The sequence below is a fragment of the Chelonia mydas genome, chromosome 5 (genome assembly GCF_015237465.2).
Source record: "Chelonia mydas isolate rCheMyd1 chromosome 5, rCheMyd1.pri.v2, whole genome shotgun sequence".
NCBI lineage: Eukaryota > Metazoa > Chordata > Testudines > Cheloniidae > Chelonia > Chelonia mydas.
Window position 1 is genome coordinate 108,116,682 of NC_051245.2, and position 18,744 is coordinate 108,135,425.

At 44.1% G+C, this 18,744-nt stretch overlaps 1 protein-coding gene across 3 annotated transcripts in view; it reads left to right on the plus strand.

The window, feature by feature from the left end:
* SH3GL2 (SH3 domain containing GRB2 like 2, endophilin A1) overlaps positions 1-18,744 on the plus strand; it is a 141,211-nt gene that overhangs the window by 95,961 nt on the left and 26,506 nt on the right. Inside the window, exons 2-3 of one of the 3 annotated variants that reach the window (XM_007061686.3) lie at positions 10,974-11,042; positions 15,031-15,103. In XM_007061686.3, coding sequence (XP_007061748.1) covers positions 10,974-11,042; positions 15,031-15,103 — 142 coding nt within the window. Of the gene's footprint in view, positions 1-10,973; positions 11,043-11,793; positions 12,311-15,030; positions 15,104-18,069; positions 18,188-18,744 lie in introns of those variants that run through there. The other 2 variants (XM_043547360.1, XM_043547361.1) reach the window with 2 other exon arrangements.

Genomic DNA, 18,744 nt, shown 5'->3' on the forward strand with positions numbered 1-18,744 from the left:
CTCAGATGATGATTTAATACTAATACAGTAGAACCTCAGAGTTATGAACACTTCAGTAATGGAGGTTGTTCATAACTCCAAAATGTTTGTAGCTCTGAACAAAACATTATGGTTGATCTTTTAAAAGTTTACAACTGAACATTGACTTAATGCAACTTTTGAAACTTTACTATGCAAAAGAAAAATGCTGGTTTTCCGTTATTTTTTTTATTCATTTACGTTTAGCAATACTGTATTTGCTCTTTTTTTCATTGGCTCTGCTGCTGCCTGATTGCATACTTCTGGTTCCAAATGTGGTGTGTGATTGGTCAGTTTGTAACTCTGGTATTTGTAACTCTGAGGTTCTACTGTAACTATATTCTCATGCATACCTTCCTGAGCTGTGACTATTACTCCCAGCATGTAGCTGTGATTCTGTTTTTTGTATACTACTACTTTAAAAGTAAAATGTCTGACTGATGGGGACAGGGCTGTGAGAGGATTCATGAGAAGTTTTTTTGAGTGGGAGAGAGACTTCGCTTTTTCTTTCATGGAAATTTTGCATTTCTTCTTCTTTTGTTCTTTCTTTTTGATCTGAAATCATCCCTCTGGACTGGAAGCAAATACATTTTGCATTGTTTGGGTATGACAAACATAAAAAATATGAGGATCCATTTTCTAACTCTGCTTCTGTTTTTGCTTGCACCAGTGTAATTCTGGAGTAATTCCATTGAAGATAGTGGGGACATAAAGGTTATAATCCATGGAAGTGAGATCAGGCCAGGCTCTGTAGAATAGCTTTCTCATGCACTCAGCTGGGAGTGGAGTGTACTTTCATTGTCCATGTCATTTTTTAGTTTGAGTAAAAAAAAACATGAATACCATCCCTTCCATGTCTTACCTGCCTGTTTTTGTACTGGCCCTTTTTTCAACTATAGGGTACTGGCACAATTTAAGATGAAAGTGGAAAGATTGTACATGAGCCTGCGAAGCCAATTGATTTAATTGGCATAATATTTTCAAAGGACATTAACTGGCTTTGGCTAACCGAATCAAATGGATTTATAAGGCTGTATAAAAGAGAACCAACTTATGGTGATGTTGTATTCTTATATGCTGGTAAAAGAATATGGAGAATATAACCAGGAAAAGGGCAGTTAGTGAATTTACACTTTCAAAGAAACCTCTTTCCCTCTTTTTTTCTTGAGTGCCCTAAGATAGGTGTGTAATTCACTCCTAGTGGCTCAGATCCTCAGTTGTTGTAAAAGGGCTCATTTACATCAACAGATGCAAATCCCTCCAGTTAGATTTTTTGAAAACTGGATCTGTGTCTTTATAGCAGCCTCATTGTTCTCTTTTTTTATTAAAAAAAACTCATCTAGATTTGTGCATTCAAGTGAATTGTAAGAAAGGCTAATATAGGCAAGCATCCCATATTTAATTTCTTTATATATTCTAACTCTTCGTGATGCGTCCTGCTAATAAAAAAACCCATGTTGTAAATAAGACGTTTTCATTTCCCTTCAGCAAGCCAGCGTTCCTATGGAATCAGTCTCACATATGCAATGCCTACCGTCAGGGATGCTTACAGTATGTGATGTTATAGTCTTTGCGAATTCTGTGTAGCATAGTTGTACAGAACAGTTCTGAATTACTTTGTGAAATGATAATGGCTATAGTACGGGCTCTGCTTGTGGAGAAAATGTGCTGTCACTATCCTTCATCCATAGCACCCATTGCAGTTGGCAAACAAGTGTCAGAGCAGGTTATCAAAAACACAGTTGCAAGTTAAAAGTATAGGGCCCAAATCCGATCTCACTACAGCTATGATCTGGTGCGTAGTTCCACTGAATTCAGTGGGGTTACTGTTGATTTATGTTTATGTTCAGATCCGAATTGGGCCTTGGGACACCCTTTTGTTGCAGTAGTTCTTCTTTGAGTGCTTGCTCATGTCAATTCCATTTTAGGTGTGTGCGTGCCCACGTGCACCGGGGTCAGAGACTTTTGCCTTAGCGGTATCCACACTGGAGGGCCGCGCTCATGCCGCAGTGTATCAGGCACTGCCAGCCCTATGCCCTCTCAGTTCTTTCTTACCACCTGTGACGGCTAGTTGGAACTCCTGATCTTGCTTAGCAAGAGCATTAGCAGTTTGTCACTGTTCAGATCATTCTCCTTTGTTATTCAGTCAGTGATTTAGTTAGTTGTAGTTTAGTAGTTAGATATATTTATAGAGAGCAATCATATCTCCCCTCAGCCTTCTTTTGTTTAGGCTAAACAAGCCAAGCTCCTTGAGTCTCCTCTCATAAGACAGGTTTTCCATTCCTCGGATCATCCAAGTAGCCCTTCTCTGTACCTGTTCTAGTTTGAATTCATCCTTCTTAAACATGGGAGACCAGAACTGCACACAGTATTCCAGGTGAGGTCTCACCAGTGCCTTGTATAACGGTACTCAAACCTCCTTATCTCTACTGGAAATACCTCGCCTAATGCATCCCAAGACCACATTAGCTTTTTTCACGGCCATATCACAATGGCGGCTCATAGTCATCCTGTGGTCAACCAACACTCCAAGTTCCTTCTCCTCCTCCATTACTTCTAATTGATATGTCCCCAGCTTATAACTAAAATTCTTATTAGTCCCTAAAAGCATGACCTTACACTTCTCACTATTAAATTTCATCCTATTACTATTACTCCAGTTTACAAGGTCATCCAGATCTTCCTGTATGACATCCCTGTCTGTCTCTAAATTGGCAATACCTCCCAGCTTTGTATCATCCGCAAACTTTATGAGCACACTCCCACTTTTTGTGCCAAGATCAGTAATAAAAAGATTGGTCCCAAAACCGATCCCTGAGGAATTCCACTGGTAACCTCCCTCCAGCCTGACAGTTCACCTTTTCAGTATGACCCGCTGTAGTCTCCCTGTTAACCAATTCCTTATTCACCTTTCAATTTTCATATTGATCCCCATCTTTTCCAATTTAACTAATAATTCCCCATGTGGCACAGTATCAAATGCCTTACTGAAATCTAGGTAAATTAGATCCACTGTGTTTCCTTTGTCTAAAAAATCTGTTACTTTCTCAAAGAAGGAGATCAGGTTGGTGTGGCACAATCTACCTTTTGTAAAACTATGTTGTATTTTGTCCCATTTACCATTGACCTCAATGTCCTTAATTACTTTCTCCTTCAAAAATTTTTCCAAGACCTTGCATACTACAGATGTCAAACTAACAGGCCTGTAGTTACCTGGATTACCTTTTTTTTTCCTTTCTTAAAAATAGGAACTATGTTAGTAATTCTCCACTCATACGGCACAACCCCTGAGTTTACAGATTCATTAAAAATTCTTGCTAATGGGCTTGCCATTTCATGTGCCAATTCCTTTAATATTCTTGGATGAAGATTATCTGGGCCCCCCGATTTAGTCCCATTAAGCGGTTCGAGTTTCGCTTCTACCTTAGATATAGTAACATCTACCTCCATATCCTCATTTCCATTTGTCATGCTACCATTATCCCTAAGACCCTCATTAGCCTTATTAAAGACTGAGGCAAAGTATTTGTTTAGATATTGGGCCACGCCTAGATTATCTTAACCTCCACTCCATCCTCAGTGTTTAGCAGTCCCACTTCTTTCTTTGTTTTCTTCTTATTTATATGGCTATAGAACCTTTTACTATTGGTTTTAATTCCCTTTGCAAGGTCCAACTCTACTTGACTTTTAGCCTGTCTCACTTTATCCCTACATATTCTGACCTCAATAAGGTAGCTTTCCTTTCTAATCCCTCCCATCTTCCACTCCCTGTATGCTTTCTGCTTTTTCTTAATCACCTCTCTGAGATGCTTGCTCATCCAGCTTGGTCTACATTTCCTGCCTATGAATTTTTCCCCTTTCTTGGGATGCAGGCTTCCGATAGCTTCTGCAGTTTTGACTTAAAGTAATCCCAGGCCTCCTCTGCCTTTAGATCCATAAATTCTTCAGTCCAATCCACTTCCCTAACTAATTTCCTTAATTTTTGAAAGTCAGCCCTTTTGAAATCAAAAACCCTAGTCGCAGATTTATTTTTGTTTATCCTTGTCATAAATATAAAGGGAAGGTAAACCCCTTTAAAATCCCTCCTGGCCAGAGGAAAACTCCTCTCACCTGTAAAGGGTTAAGAAGCTAAAGGTAACCTCGCTGGCACCTGACCAAAATGACCAATGAGGAGACAAGATACTTTCAAAAGCTGGGAGGAGGGAGAGAAACAAAGGGTCTGTGGGTCTGTCTTTATGCTGCCTTTGCCAGGGATAGACCAGGAATGGAGTCTTAGAACTTTTAGTAAGTAATCTAGCTAGGTACGTGTTAGATTATGATTTCTTTAAATGGCTGAGAAAAGAATTGTGCTGAATAGAATAACTATTTCTGTCTGTGTATCTTTTTTGTAACTTAAGGTTTTGCCTAGAGGGATTCTCTATGTTTTGAATCTAATTACCCTGTAAGGTATCTACTATCCTGATTTTACAGAGGGGATTTCTTTACTTCTATTTACTCCTATTTCTATTAAAAGTCTTCTTGTAAGAAAACTGAATGCTTTTTCATTGTTCTCAGATCCAAGGGTTTGGGTCTGTGGTCACCTATGCAAATTGGTGAGGCTTTTTATCCAACATTTCCCAGGAAAGGGGAGGGTGCAAGTGTTGGGAGGATTGTTCATTGTTCTTAAGATCCAAGGGTCTGGGTCTGTAGTCACCTAGGCAAATTGGTGAGGCTTTTTACCAAACCTTGTCCAGGAAGTGGGGTGCAAGGTTTTGGGAAGTATTTGGGGGGAAAGACGTTTCCAAACAGCTCTTCCCCAGTAACCAGTATTTGTTTGGTCTTGGTAGCGGCCAATCCAAGGACAAAGGGTGGAATATTTTGTACCTTGGGGAACTTTTTGACCTAAGCTGGTAAAGATAAGCTTAGGAGGTTTTCATGCAGGTCCCCACATCTGTACCCTAGCGTTCAGAGTGGGGGAGGAACCTTGACAATCCTTCCATTCAGTTTGCACTGAATTAGCTCATGATCACTTGAACCAAGATTGTCCCCTACAACCATTTCTTCTATGAGGTCCTCACTACACACCAAAACTAAATCTAAAATGGCATCCCCTCTAGTCGGTTCAGCAACTACTTGATGAAGGACTCCAACAGCTATCACATCTAGGAAAATCTGAGCCCTATTATTATTACTAGCACTCGTCCTCCAGTCTATATCTGGGAAGTTAAAGTCTCCCATGATCACGCAGTTTCCATTAGTATTTACTTCATTAAAGAGGGCTCTATCCATATCAAAATTAGATCCCAGCGGTCTATAGCACACCCCAAGCACTATCACAGGGGAGGCTCGAGTAGTTTTCTTCCTCAATGTGATTTTTGCCTAGACGGACTCTGTTTTATCCATTCCATCACTTCTTATTTCTTTACATTCTACCTCATCATTGATCTACAATGCTACTCCACCACCTGTACCTTTATTTCTGTCTTTCCTAAACAGCCTATGCCCTTCAATACCTGTAGTCCAGTCATGACTACTATTACACCATGTTTCTGTTATCCCTATACTATCTGTTTTCACTTCCTGCACCAGTAGCTCTAGTTCCTCCATTTTATTACCTAGGTTCCTCGCATTGGTGTACAAACATCTTAATTTTTGCTGTTTGGCCTCTCTCACATTCTGTACCTGATTAGACACGGTCATTCTACAGCCAGTATGACCAATTAGACTGGTATCCACACTGCCCTTCCTCCTTATGTCCATTCTCCTACCCACGGCTGTATCCTTTCTTACTTTGTTTTCTTTCCTCTCAATGCTAAAATTCGGCATGGAGATTACCTGGACATTTCCCAACCATCCCCCCCAAATTCCTAGTTTAAAGCTCTCTTAATCAGTTGTGCCAGCCTCCATCCTAGAAGTCTATTTCCTTCCTTACTCAGATGAAGTCCATCCTGAGATAACTGTCCTCTGTCCATGAACGCCTCCCAGTGGCCATACATCCCAAAGCTCTCCTTATAGCACCACTGCCTAAGCCATCTGTATAGTCATAATCTTGTCACAACTTTGTTGCCCTTCTCTAGGAACAGGCAGAATCCCACTAAAGATCACCTGAGCCTCGATTTCCTTAAGCGTCTTCCCCAGCCTAGCATAGTCCCCCTTGATATGTTCCAGCGAGAATCTAGCCGTATCATTTGTTCCCACATGAAGGATAATTAGGGGATTCTTTCCTGCTCCCTTTAGGATCCTTTTCAACCTCAGGTCTACATCTCGTATCTTAGCACCTGGAAGACAGCACACCCTTCTATTCTCTGGATCAGCTCTGGTTACAGGCCTGTCTATTCTTCTCAGTAAAGAGTCCCCGATCACGTAGACCTGCCTTTTGCTGGTGACTGTGTTATTCTCCAATCTAGCCCCTGTTCCCTCTGGCTGCAAATTCTTTCCATTCCTATTCTCCCTTATAATCCTCTTCAACCCATCCTGTATCCTCCTGGGACTCCTATTTGGTGTCGTCTCCATTGACTCTTCCCCCTAAGGGGCCGGTCCTCAGATCAGGTGCGGAGGCATCTCAATCTGGACTGTTCCACCTGCGACAACCTGCACCTAATAATAAACAACAAAAAGTTGACCCTCACCCCAGTGCAACGTAGAGAATTCATTTGGGCTGTACTTGACTCCACTCGAGCCAAAGCCTTCCTCCCCAAGACTCTGTTCCAAGCCATGGTGGACCTCATCTTGTCTCTGCGTGCCCAACCACTCACCATTGCCCACACCTGCCTGAGACTGTTGGGTCACGTGGCAGCATGCACTTACATGATCCGGCATGTGTGACTCTGCCTCAGGCCCCTACAGGTGTGGCTGGCATCATCCAGCACAGTCCCCAACCAGCACAGTATGGACCGGGTGATCAGGATTCCAGATAGCGTACTGTCTTTTACCTGGTGGAAAAAGATCCTACACTGGCACTGGAGGGAGTCCCATTCACTCCCCCAGTCTTGTCGGTGACTCTTGTCTCTGACGCTTCAGACCTGGGTTGGGGAGCACACTCAGGCGATCTCAGTACTCATGGTCATCAATCCCTGCACCTCAACATCAGGGAACTCAGGGTGATTCACCTAGCCTGCCAAGCCTTTTGGCCTCACATACAAGGCAAGGTGGTTCAACACCTAATGGACAACACAGCCACGGTCTTCTATATCAACAAGCGGGGGAAGCCAGGTCGTCTGTCCTATGTCAGGAAGTGCTCCGGCTCTGGGATTTCTGCCTGCAGCACGACATCCATCTCGTGGCCGCTCACCTCCCGGGGACCAGGAAAGCTTGGGCGGAAAGCCTCAGCAGGACATTCTCCTCATGAGTGGTCCCTTCACCCGGAGGTGGTCAGTTCTATCTTCTGCAGGTGGGGAACTCCCCAGGTGGACCTATTTGCATCTAGGCAGAACAGAAAATGCCACGTCTTCTGTTTGTTCCAGGGCAGGGACAGGAGATCGCTGTCAGATGCTTTCCTGCTCTTGTGGTTGGGGGCTCTGATGTACGCCTTCCCTCCAGTGCCATGCTACCCAGGGTCCTCATGAAGATCAAGCAGGACAGGACAAAGGTCATCCTCATAGCGCTAGTGTGGCCGCACCAAGACTGGTTCAGCATGCTGCTGGATCTCTTTGTGGCAAAACCCTATCACAGATGGTGCTCAGGGCAGACATGTTGTCCCAGAACCATGGCAATCTTCTGCACCTCTTCATCTGACGGCTTGGCTGCTGCATGGCTAAATGCGCAAGAACGGCAAGTCCTGTTGGGCAGTAGAAAGTTCTCCACCAGGGGCACCTACCTGGCCAAATGGAAGGAATTCACCTGCTGGATGGTGAATAAGGGGGTCTGTCCCACGCAAGCCCCATTGCAGGTGATTCTAGACTACCATATGCACCTCAAGCTTCAGGGCTTGTTGCTCTCATCCATCAAGGTCCATCTAGTGGCCATCTTGGCCTTCCATCTGCCACTTGAAAGCAGGTCAGTTTTCTCTCAGGATACCACAGCCAGATTCCTCAAGGGCCTGGAGCACCTCTACCTGCACGTCAGGGATCCTTTGTTCCTCCGTGGGATTTGAATCTGGTGCTATCACGGCTCATGGGTCCCTCCTTTGAGCTTTTGGCTTCCTGCTCTCTCCTCCTCCTCTCCTGGAAGGTCGCATTCCTGCTTGCGGTTACATCGACCTTCTGGATATCCAAGATTCAGGTGCTCACCTCAAAGCCACCTTACATGATTTTCTACAAGGACAGGTCCAGCTAAGACCTCATCTGGCCTTCCTTCCTAAGGTGGTCTCTCAGTTTCATTTGAGCCAAGACATTTACCTACTGGTCTTCTTTCCAAAGCTGCATTAGTCAGAGGAGGAGCGCAGGCTACATGCCCTGAACATCAGGAGAGCTCTGGCCTTGTACATTGAAAGGACCAAGCCATTCCATAAGTCGATGCAATTATTCATTGCTGTGGCCGACAGGATGAAAGGTCACCCTGTTTCCACTCGGAGAATTTCCTCCTGGATCACTGCCTGCATTCGTTTTTGCTATGATCAAGCAAAGGTGCTGCCCCCGGTGATCGTCACCACCCACTCTATCAGTGTGCAGGCCTCTTTGGCAGCCTTTTTGGCCCAAGTGCTTATCCAGGGCATATGTAGGGTGGCCACCTGGTCGTCAGTCCATACCTTTACATCCCACTATGCACTGACCCAGCAGGCCCTGATCACTGCAAGCCACCAAGCAATGAACTCCGAGCCCACCTCCGTAGCTACTGCTTGTGAGTCACCTAGAATGGAATCGACATGAGCAAGCACTCAAAGTAGAAAAAACGGTTACCTACTTTTTCATAACTGTTCTTCGAGATGTGTTGCTCGTGTCCATTCCATTACCTGCCCTCCCGCCCCTCTGTCGGAGTTGTCGGCAAGAAGGAATTGAGAGGGTGTAGGGCCGGTGTGCCTGATATACCAAGGCATGAGCGCGGCACTCCAGAGTGCGTCACAGCCGGCCCTAAGGATACTGCTAAGGCAGAAGTCTCCAACAACTGTGCACGTGGACGCGCACACACCTAGAATGGAATGGACATGAGAAATACATCTCGAACAACAGTTACGAAAAGGTAGGTAACCGTTTTTTCTTATTTGAGTGCTTCTTCATGTCGATTCAGTAGTGCAGACCACACAGATTCATCTGCATTCAGACTAACAGCAGGAGTGTGTCTGAATGGAAGCTTTTCAGCTCTGCCCATCCAGTCTTTATTGGGGAAATGAGATAAGTAAAGTGCTTCCTCTCTTTTTTTTTTTTTTTTTTTTTGTGGAAGCCACCTAGTATTGGTGCATGATTAACACAGCTGAATGAAGCTGTACTAGTCAGGTTTTGGCTACTACTCAATGAGGAGTTGACAATAAACAAAGAGAAGCTACAACTGTTTCCTATTTGGTAGGTAATGTTGTGTGTGCAATGGCTCTGCATTAGTAAGCGCTCAAGTGCGGGTACCTTGCAGCACTGCTGATTTACAAGAATGAATGAACTTGATGAGATTAATCACATTTCTGGATCTTGTTCACTATAGGCAAGTATAGAAAGGGGGACTTGTGCCCCCCTCTAATGAAACAGTAAAATGCCGGACTGCACCGCCCCTGAGGTCTCCCTCTGCTTAGTGCCAAGCTAGCCAAAAAGTAAACAGAGTGGTTGAAACCAAGTGGAAACACAAGTGTTATTCTGATTTCATTTACACCTGTGTAACAGGAGTAACATTACTGAATTCAGTAGTTACACTTGTTTTATACCAGTATAAGACAGATCAGAATCAGACTCATAGAATATGTACAATTAAATGATGTACAGTATAATGAATTGCAAATTACAGTGAAAAACTGAAAATAGTGTGTAATTTAGTATGAGAAATGCAGACACAGTGTATGATGAGAACAGGCAGTGGGTCAAATCCATCTAATTGACTTCTGTGACACCAGTCATAAATTTAGCCCGTTGTGACAAACAGTGCTATTACAGTGATTTTCCTACAGATTCATTGGTGACTGGTGCTGTATAACAGTCACCAATACAATCCATTATCATTCGTATTGTTGACGAGAAAGGGAAACTCCATTTAATATGTTCCAACATGAATCAGGAAAATGAAAGGATAGCAGAAAATCATTTCCAAATCATCTCCACACTGAGCATTTTGTGAGAAATGAAGACTTGTCAAAGCTGTGTCACCGGAGTTCACTTTATTCCTTATTTCAACTGAAATTTCATCAAGTTTAATATTTTTATAAATATCTCATATGACCACCACTGCTTTCTGATATAAGTGTTGGTTCATGTAGTTACTACAAGCCCATGCATGGTATGAGAATGATTTTCTATGGATGTTTCTTTTATGTAGGGAAAAATTGGGATGTCAATTTGATTTCTAATGATATGAGGCTGAGTTCTGGCTTGAGCCAGGTATGCATCTGAAGGTCAGGAGGGAGCATCCCTGTCCAGGGGGAGTGTGCAACTCATCCTAACAAGCTGTGTGGCTGTTTGTCCCCTTCAAGTAGCTAGAGTGCTTATAGGGGATTCTGAGGCTGATTCTGCTCAGAGGTAATGGATATGGTCCTTTTAGTTCAAGCAGTAAAGACTTGTTCTTTGAGATCCTGGGTTCATCCCCCCGAGAGGTAAAGGAGTAGAGCCCCAATCCTGCAAAGACTTCTGTGTGTGCTTTCTTTCACGCACCATGTGTAATCCCATTGACAGTAATGTAGGATTGAGGCCTAAGAGAATAGACCACAAAGCTATTTTTCACTCCTGACATAGGTCATATATTTAAACTCAGTTCTGCAGAGGTGATTGGCTGATGCATCTGGTCACACTATACCAGCTAGTTTCTTATAGAAAATACCTTTGCACTGGAAACCAATGTATATATGAGAATTCTGGGTAGATCTTCAGTCATCTCTGATCTTACCTTTTGTTTTTAATCCACAGAAAGTCAGTGAGAAGGTTGGAGGTGCAGAAGGAACTAAGTTAGATGATGACTTCAAAGAAATGGAGAGGGTAAGTCTGAACATAAGTATTAGTTTTTTGTGTTTTTGTTTTTACATCCACTATAAAAAGATAAGTGATTTAGCAGCATGAGTCTCCTGACTTATATTCCTAAATCATTATACAGCAGAGTTGCACTTGTGGTCTGTTACTCCCTTTTATTTTCTAATCAAGAAATATAAATAACAAATATTGCATGCAGAGATCAGTGATATCTGCCTCAATTTAGCCCTGAGTTAATCCACTGTAGTGGACCCCTGGAAGCAGAAAGTTTGCCTGGATGGATGGATATTCTTATGGCACAAAGATCCCACAATCCTCAGCTCATTGAGGCCAGTCAAGAGGGGCAGAGCTGGCTGAGGAAAGAATGTATCCAAGATGCTTAGGATATTTGCAATTTCAGAGCATCCCCCCAAGCAGCCTTCACTGGGCAGAGCTCCTTTGGATCTAGAGCTGCAGTTAAGATATGCCTTCCCCCATCAGAAAATCCACAGATGCTGAAAGTGACAACAGCACCTTCCTTCCCACGGCTGTGAATCCCTCTTGAAAGAAAAGGGATTACAATACTGTGTGGGTGTATGTAACACCCAACACAGGACTGATGGGAGTTAAGATGGCCAGGTAGGCCAATTACCTCTACAGACTGCACCTGGAGGAGAGCAGGAAGCTAACTGAAAGCAGGCTTAGCTGGGCAGGAATGGTGGGGAGGGCTATAAAGCCAGGTAACTGGCAACAGACAGGGGCTGCTGCTGGGAAAGGCCAGTCACTCCCTGGGAAAACAGAGGAGTATTTGGAGGCTTCAGAGGCATGCAGGCTGCAGTCACTTCCTGGGAAGTGGAAGCAGGGTTGGAGTTGATACACCCAGGGACAGGAGGGGAGACAGGGGGGTAGGAAGCAGTCAAGGGAGGAAGCAGTGAGAGTGGAAAGCCCAGAACTGCTGAGTTGAGGGTCCCTGGACCGGAACCCGGAATAGGGGGTAGGCCCAGGTTCCTCTACAAGGCACTGAGGGTGTGGCATAGACCAGTGGGGCAGTGAACTGGAATACTGCCTGGGTCACCATGGGAGTGACAGAGGATTGAAGGACTGTACCCCAGAAGGAGGGAAATGCTGAGTGACCTAGCCAGAGGGCTAAGCTGTGAAGAGCACACTGCAGTTTCTGGAGCGAGAAAGGGTCAGCAGACCAGAGAGCGAGTCAGAGCGACGGTGTACAAACTGCGGAAGGAGGAGTCTTCCTCAAGAGCTAATCCCCTGAGTGACCAGGAGGAGGCTCCAGACCAGTGGTGAGTGATGCATCCCATGACAGTGTATACACACAATCTTTCATCTAGAGGGGTGAACACTCCACACCTGTATGCTTAGCTCTCCCTCTCTCTGCAAAAATGTCATCCTGAACATAGAGGAAAAGCATAAGTGGGGGCCTTTCCTTGCTCACATCACTAAACATCTGTAGAATTTATTTTGCTCCTGCTTTGCACTGAGGCAAAACATAGAAATTATCATCAAAAACAGAATTTGTTTTAGAAGGTTCTCAGCAGTTGAAAACTAGTGAGATTTATAATGGAAACTAGGACAATGCTTTAATTAAGGGTGAGTTCCATTTTATGCTTGTGAACAGTGTGAGATTGGCACCCCCAGAGAATGAAATCTATTGTTTATCCACAGAACAGCAAAGTCATATGCACCAACCCACACCATAGTTCTTCGACTCTGACATAGAGGGACCAGCTCTAGAAGTGACCAGCTCAGTCCCCATGGCCATTCATTCAATGCTCTCTGCAAAGATTGCTGATATGGTTGCCAATTAGAGCCAAATCTAGAGGTGTTTGTTCATATGGACAGCACTCTGCTAGGAAAGGATCATCAGTTCGTATTCCATAGGTCACTGAGCTACCATGATATGCCACAGTAATTAACGTTTTATGATCTATCTGGATTGCAACACATGGTCAACAGGTGAGATTCTGTACTCCCTGATCAGTCTTCTCAGCTGTGAAGGCTCCATACGAGCATGGTGGAATTAAACATTACAAATAAGCACATTTTTAAAACAAAATTGTTCACCAACTTTACCTTCCACAGAAGTGTTGTGAGGCTTAGAAATGTAAGGATGAGATTACTCTTCTTGAGAATGCTAAAGTGAGGGATTGGAGCAGAGAAAACTCCTCTCCTCTCTGTCTTCATTATCCAAGATGCTCGCTTCCAGCCCTTCAGTAAACACTGGAAATGTTCTCTCCCCTGATGCATAGTCCCTGCCTGTTTTACATGCTCTGCTACCCAGCTCTTCAACACAGAGCCACTTCTGGGCTTGGTACCAGGAAGGTCAGCTACTCCCTGCTGCCCTTTGCTATTGGGAAGGAGCCAGAGCTGGCAGATGATAAAGACAAGATACTATGGGAGGGAGGGCAGGCAGAGGATGCTGTGACTAGCTCATCTCAGGTGATTTTTTTTTTTAAATTTTAAATAAAAATGTAGTGTTTGGAGAAATTTACTCTGCAGGACAGAAGATGTACTGTAGAGAAGTACAACAATGTATTTGCGTAAGTGCAGCATGCACAATATGTAATAGAGAACCACAGATCTACGGAAGCAGACTCAGAACAACATATTTCTGTTTGGGGCTGATCCTGAGAGGTGCTGCATAGCCCCTGGCAAGTGCTGACTACCTGGAACACCCAAGGAAATAGTGGGTTTTGAGGATGCTCAGAGTCAAATATATCTGGCCCTTATGCATCTGGGATCTCAAACCATTCTTTTCTTCTTGTTAAAGAAATAAATTATAAAATAAGTATTTCTTTAAACATAAAATATCATTACACATTTTCCCAATATAACTTTATTGAAAAGCTAATGGAGAACCTTCAATTTAAAAAAGGCTCCCATCACATTAAAAACAATTAAGTTTTTAAAAAGAAAATGGGTGCAAGAACAGATATCAAAAAGGTACATGAGAACTCACTGACTCCAACAATATGAGCAATTGTAACAGAGAAGTTTACTATGAACCCAATTCAAATCTGTACTCTTGGAAACAAAGCCAGAGTCCCAACATAACTGACGGTGAAAGCATACTTGGGAGAGGTATTTCTGAGATGATTTTGAGCATGACCTATCGTTTGTTCTTTGCTGTGTTACAGGTGTATTTATAAAGTCAAAATAAATATGTTGGTAGTTTGTGAATTGCTGCTGTTGTGAAAAGAAAGTGAGATTACTCAGGATAACTTACTGTTCGTATCCAAAGAGAACCTCAAAGAGCCACAAAACCCCAGGTGCATGGCAGACTTCTTACAGCAGCCAATATGCTGAGGTTATATTGACGCTTCAGGACCTTTGCACAGTAACAAACTTCTGCCATCATACAAGTGAGAACATGTCGTCTGATTCTAAAGAAGGGCAGCATGTTTTTCTGGATTTCTGTAATATGGCCTCAGTTCATCTCCAGAGGCAGATTGTTCAGCTGACTGTAAAATGAGGAGGGGTATTTGAGTCAGGCATCACTGGCTAGAGAAAAAAGGCTTTTGGCTTGGAAGCCTGTGCAGGGTATGATGTACTGGTGTGATAGCAGCTCACCAGTCAGGCCCTCTCAGGAGACCAACTGCAGGGAGTTACATGGTCAGACGTAGAGAAACTAATAGTCCAGCAGGAAGGTATGGATTACCATGGCTAGCTCTCCCTTGAAGAAAAAGATCTCTTTTTTCCTTGTACCACTGCTTCGCTCTTGTTGCTGCTTAGGGTTTGGAATCTCCTTGGGAGCTGGGCCTACAAACATGTGGTTCTGCTCCAGCTCAGGAGATGGCTTGTTTGTGCAGTATAACAGTTCACCAGGTATGTTATCTTATAATCACCCCGCCCAGCACCACTGCTACACTTATCACTCACCTTCTCCAACAAGAATCCTCAGGGGAATAAACCTAAGAAGAAGAAAAATGAGTTTTCTTCAAAATTTCACTTTTGTCTGTCTTGTGTGTCTCTCCTTTTTATATTTTTCTCATTATAATTTCAGAAAGTAGACGTCACCAGCAGGGCTGTGATGGAAATAATGACCAAGACAGTAGAATATCTTCAGCCCAACCCAGGTAATGAAACTTCTGAGTCGCAGTATGCTTTAAAGATGTTTACCGTTTCTTGGTTGTTCTAGTTTAGAGAATACTTTGTCAGTAGCCTTTGCCACTGTACTGCTTAACCACCCTTCTTGTAAGGGAACTCAGCTGGGGCTTGTCACTTGGTGGGGCAACACATCGCCTCACTACGCTCTCTACTGGATTGGGGAATACCCAATCTATGGCCCAGGCCTTCAGGCTGGGTCCTGCAAGCAGTTCGATATAAGCCCAGGCCCTGGGACAGGGCAGGGCAGCAAAGAAACAGTCAAAGGCTCTGACCCTCAGGCAGAGGCTGAGCAAACAGTCAATATAAGACCAGGCTCCTAGCTTTAGCAACCAGGGGGAGACTGCCACCCACGAGGTGGGTGGCAGGGGGGACGCAGGCCCACCCACTCCACTGTGTCCCAGCCCGAGGTCCTAGCAGTCGTCGAAGACTCGCTGCTGTGTCAGTGGGGATCCTGGCCACAACACACTGACATTGGCTCTGGCAGTGCTGCAGCCAGACTGGGGTCTGCTGCCCCCGGGCTACTTCCGGACTCCCTCTCGAGGGTACCTGGGTCTACCGGCGAGGAGTAGACTTGGCTGCTCCTCTGGGTAGCTGGCGAGGGGTAGACTTGGCCACTCCTCTGGGCGTCGGTCAGCGTCCGGCATTGGCCGGTCTGGCCAGTCCTCGGGTCGGCCGCGGCTTACCGGGTCTCCCAAGCCGGAGCCACGCCACAGGCGTCTGGCCTCTCCAGCTGCTGTCGCCCAACTGAGCTCTGGGGTTGGGCTTTTCTATTTCCTGTCCTGAGCCTCGACCTCTTGGGGGGGGGTGCAGGATCCACTGGCTCCGCCTGCTTTTGTGTCTGGGGAGGTTCTTCCCTCGGTGGGGTGGTGGGGCACCACACCGCGTCACTACACTTCTCTTGGGAACTAGAGGTTTTTTTGGTATATTCCAGTGGAGTATGTTTCAGTGTATTGTGTGTATGTGTCTCTTGCACATACATGTGTTGATTCTGATCTCAGTTATGCTGGTGTAAATTAGGATTAACACAAAGTTAATGGAGTTACACTGGAGTGAACTACACTAAATGAGATCAGGTGGTGGTGATGGTTTCTCTAGTACCAAGGCCAGTTGTGCCAATAGTAGCATCAGATTATTCAGAAATACAGCCATCCGTTTCAAATTATAAAGTATAGTTTTATGTCCTTCCCAGTAGCCAGCAATTAATCAATGTAGGCTACACTGGGAGTTAAAATGTGGGTGAATAAGTGGTGTGGGGTTCTCCTGAATTTTCAGCCGAGCTTGGTGAAGTCTCTCTCATGTGACCATTCAAAGACTTCACAAAAATTACTTGCTTAATTGAGGTAATTTCCTAAAGTAGGTAAAATAGAGTTGCACTCAATACATTTCAGGATGGTTTGCATAGTTGTTTAAAAAAGGAGGTTGCCCAGGAAGGTTAATCTGTTGTATTGGTTTCATTTCAGATGCTTTCTGCTGACTACTGCAGTGTCTGAGCATGAGATTTGATTATAATTAAATTCACTGATCCTCCATTCTCATATTATGGAACAATCTAGAAAGTAGAAACGGATGAATATTTGCATCAGGATCTTAAAAGTGAACTGAAAAGGTTTTGCTGAAAGTTTAAAAACTTGATTTTAAGAATGCAAAAAAGGAGATGCTAATCATGCCTACCTCTTGCATAAGATGTTTCATCTGTAAATCTCAAAGTGCTTTATCAAGGACTCACTATCATTATCTCCATTTTATAGATAGGAAAACTTAGGCATAGGGAGGGAAAGTGATTGCTGAGAGTCCTACAATGATGATAGAGCTGGGACTAGAACCCATGTAACCTGAGTTATAGTCTAGTGCTACCCACTGAGTGAGTGTTACTTTAAAGTATAGCTGTCACTGTATTTTAATAAAATTACCCTTCCTAGAAAGAACCTCAGACTCCTACCTTGTGAGTGGCATCAGAAATACTATATGTGAGGGAAATCAAGATAGGGCTTTAGAATGGGAAAGTTATTTCAAGCCTGGGTTGACAGAGAAACCTGGAATGATACAGTTCTAAATTTTTCATTGTCTAGGGGATGTCTACACATGGATTCAACAAACCCCGTTCTGGCCTAGGTCTGTGGACTCAGGCTCATGGGGCTCAGACTGCTGTGTAGGGCTGAAAAACTGCTGTGTAGATATTTGGACTTGGACTGGAGCCCAAGTTCTGGGACCCTGGGAGGATGGAGGGTCCCAGAGCTTGGGCTCCATCCAATATCTATGCGACAATTTTTAGCCCCAGAGCCTGAGTTAGCTGGCCTGGGCCGGCCGTGGCCATGCCACAGGTCTTTTGTTCCTGTGAAAAGGTATCATTACAGCCTGATCCAGAGCCCACTGAGGTCCGCAGAAAGACTTCCATTGAGATCAAAGGGTTTTATCTTGGGCTCTTAGCAAGGCAGCAAATATTTTAGGGTAATTTTTTGTTCATCTACAGCACTCAATACATTTGTGAGCAATGGCTACATATTGTTTTATCAACATTTGGAATCTTGGAGATTTAAAACAAATTTGAAAAGCCAAACCCTTTGAACTTTACCATTAAATCAATCCATCTAACTCTTCCTTTTCTTTCAAGACTGAATAATCCTAATTTTTGCCTCTCTCATCATATGTAAACCCCACTGTACTTCACGTAAACCATCTTTGTTGCTCTTATCTGACTGTTTTCAATCTCAGTTATGGCTCAGATTTTCAAAGGAACCAAAGGGACTTCAGCACCCTGTTCCCACTGAAATTTGACGGTGTTCTGAGCACTGGGAGAGGGAGATGCCTGCAGGAGACTTGAAGGTAGGGTAGGCTTGCCAGACAAGCTAACCAGAGATATCTGGTGAGGGGAGGGAACCACAAGCAGCTGGTTCTTTTTAAGAGAGTTGAAGCAGTTACTTGAGGGAGCTGACTCTGTAAGTCTACAGGGGAGTTAGTGGCAAGCTGAAACCCAGGTGAATCACCCCCTTAAAACTCATTGAAAAAAGGGAAAAGGCTAGATGAAGGAACCCTTTCACTCACCAGGCTCTGAGGTAAGAGCTATGCCTTGGACTCTGAATTCTACTTTTGAGTTGTTATCTGAATAAACCTAAGCCCCTATAAGGGTGGTAATTGGACAAGCAAGTGTGTGGGGTCTCTGTAAAAGGGCATGGAAGAGGGAGAATAAAGGCAGAACAGAGACACCCAGCCACAAGATGGGACATGGGGGCAGCCATCTCATCCACACATACCTAATTCACCGAGGCTTCTTTGAAAATTCCAGCCTACATGTTTCTTAAATTCAGATGAACACAGCAGTGTCAAAAAAGTGTTCCATTGCCACTATAATGCCTTCAAACAAACTGCATTTTTTAACAGACCTCACACATCCAGTTTCCTTTTCTAACTGCCACGGCACTCTGAGCAGATATCTCTACTGAGCTACCTGGGATAAGCCAAACTGTTCACGGGGATAGTCAAAGTATTTCCATTAGGCTTCATAACTCTTAAACATTTTACATCAGAGGCTCCCATAAGATCATACACAGCTACAGCAGTCTCTCAGTAACACCAATGACTTACTATGAGAAGAACTTGGCCAAGCCAGTAC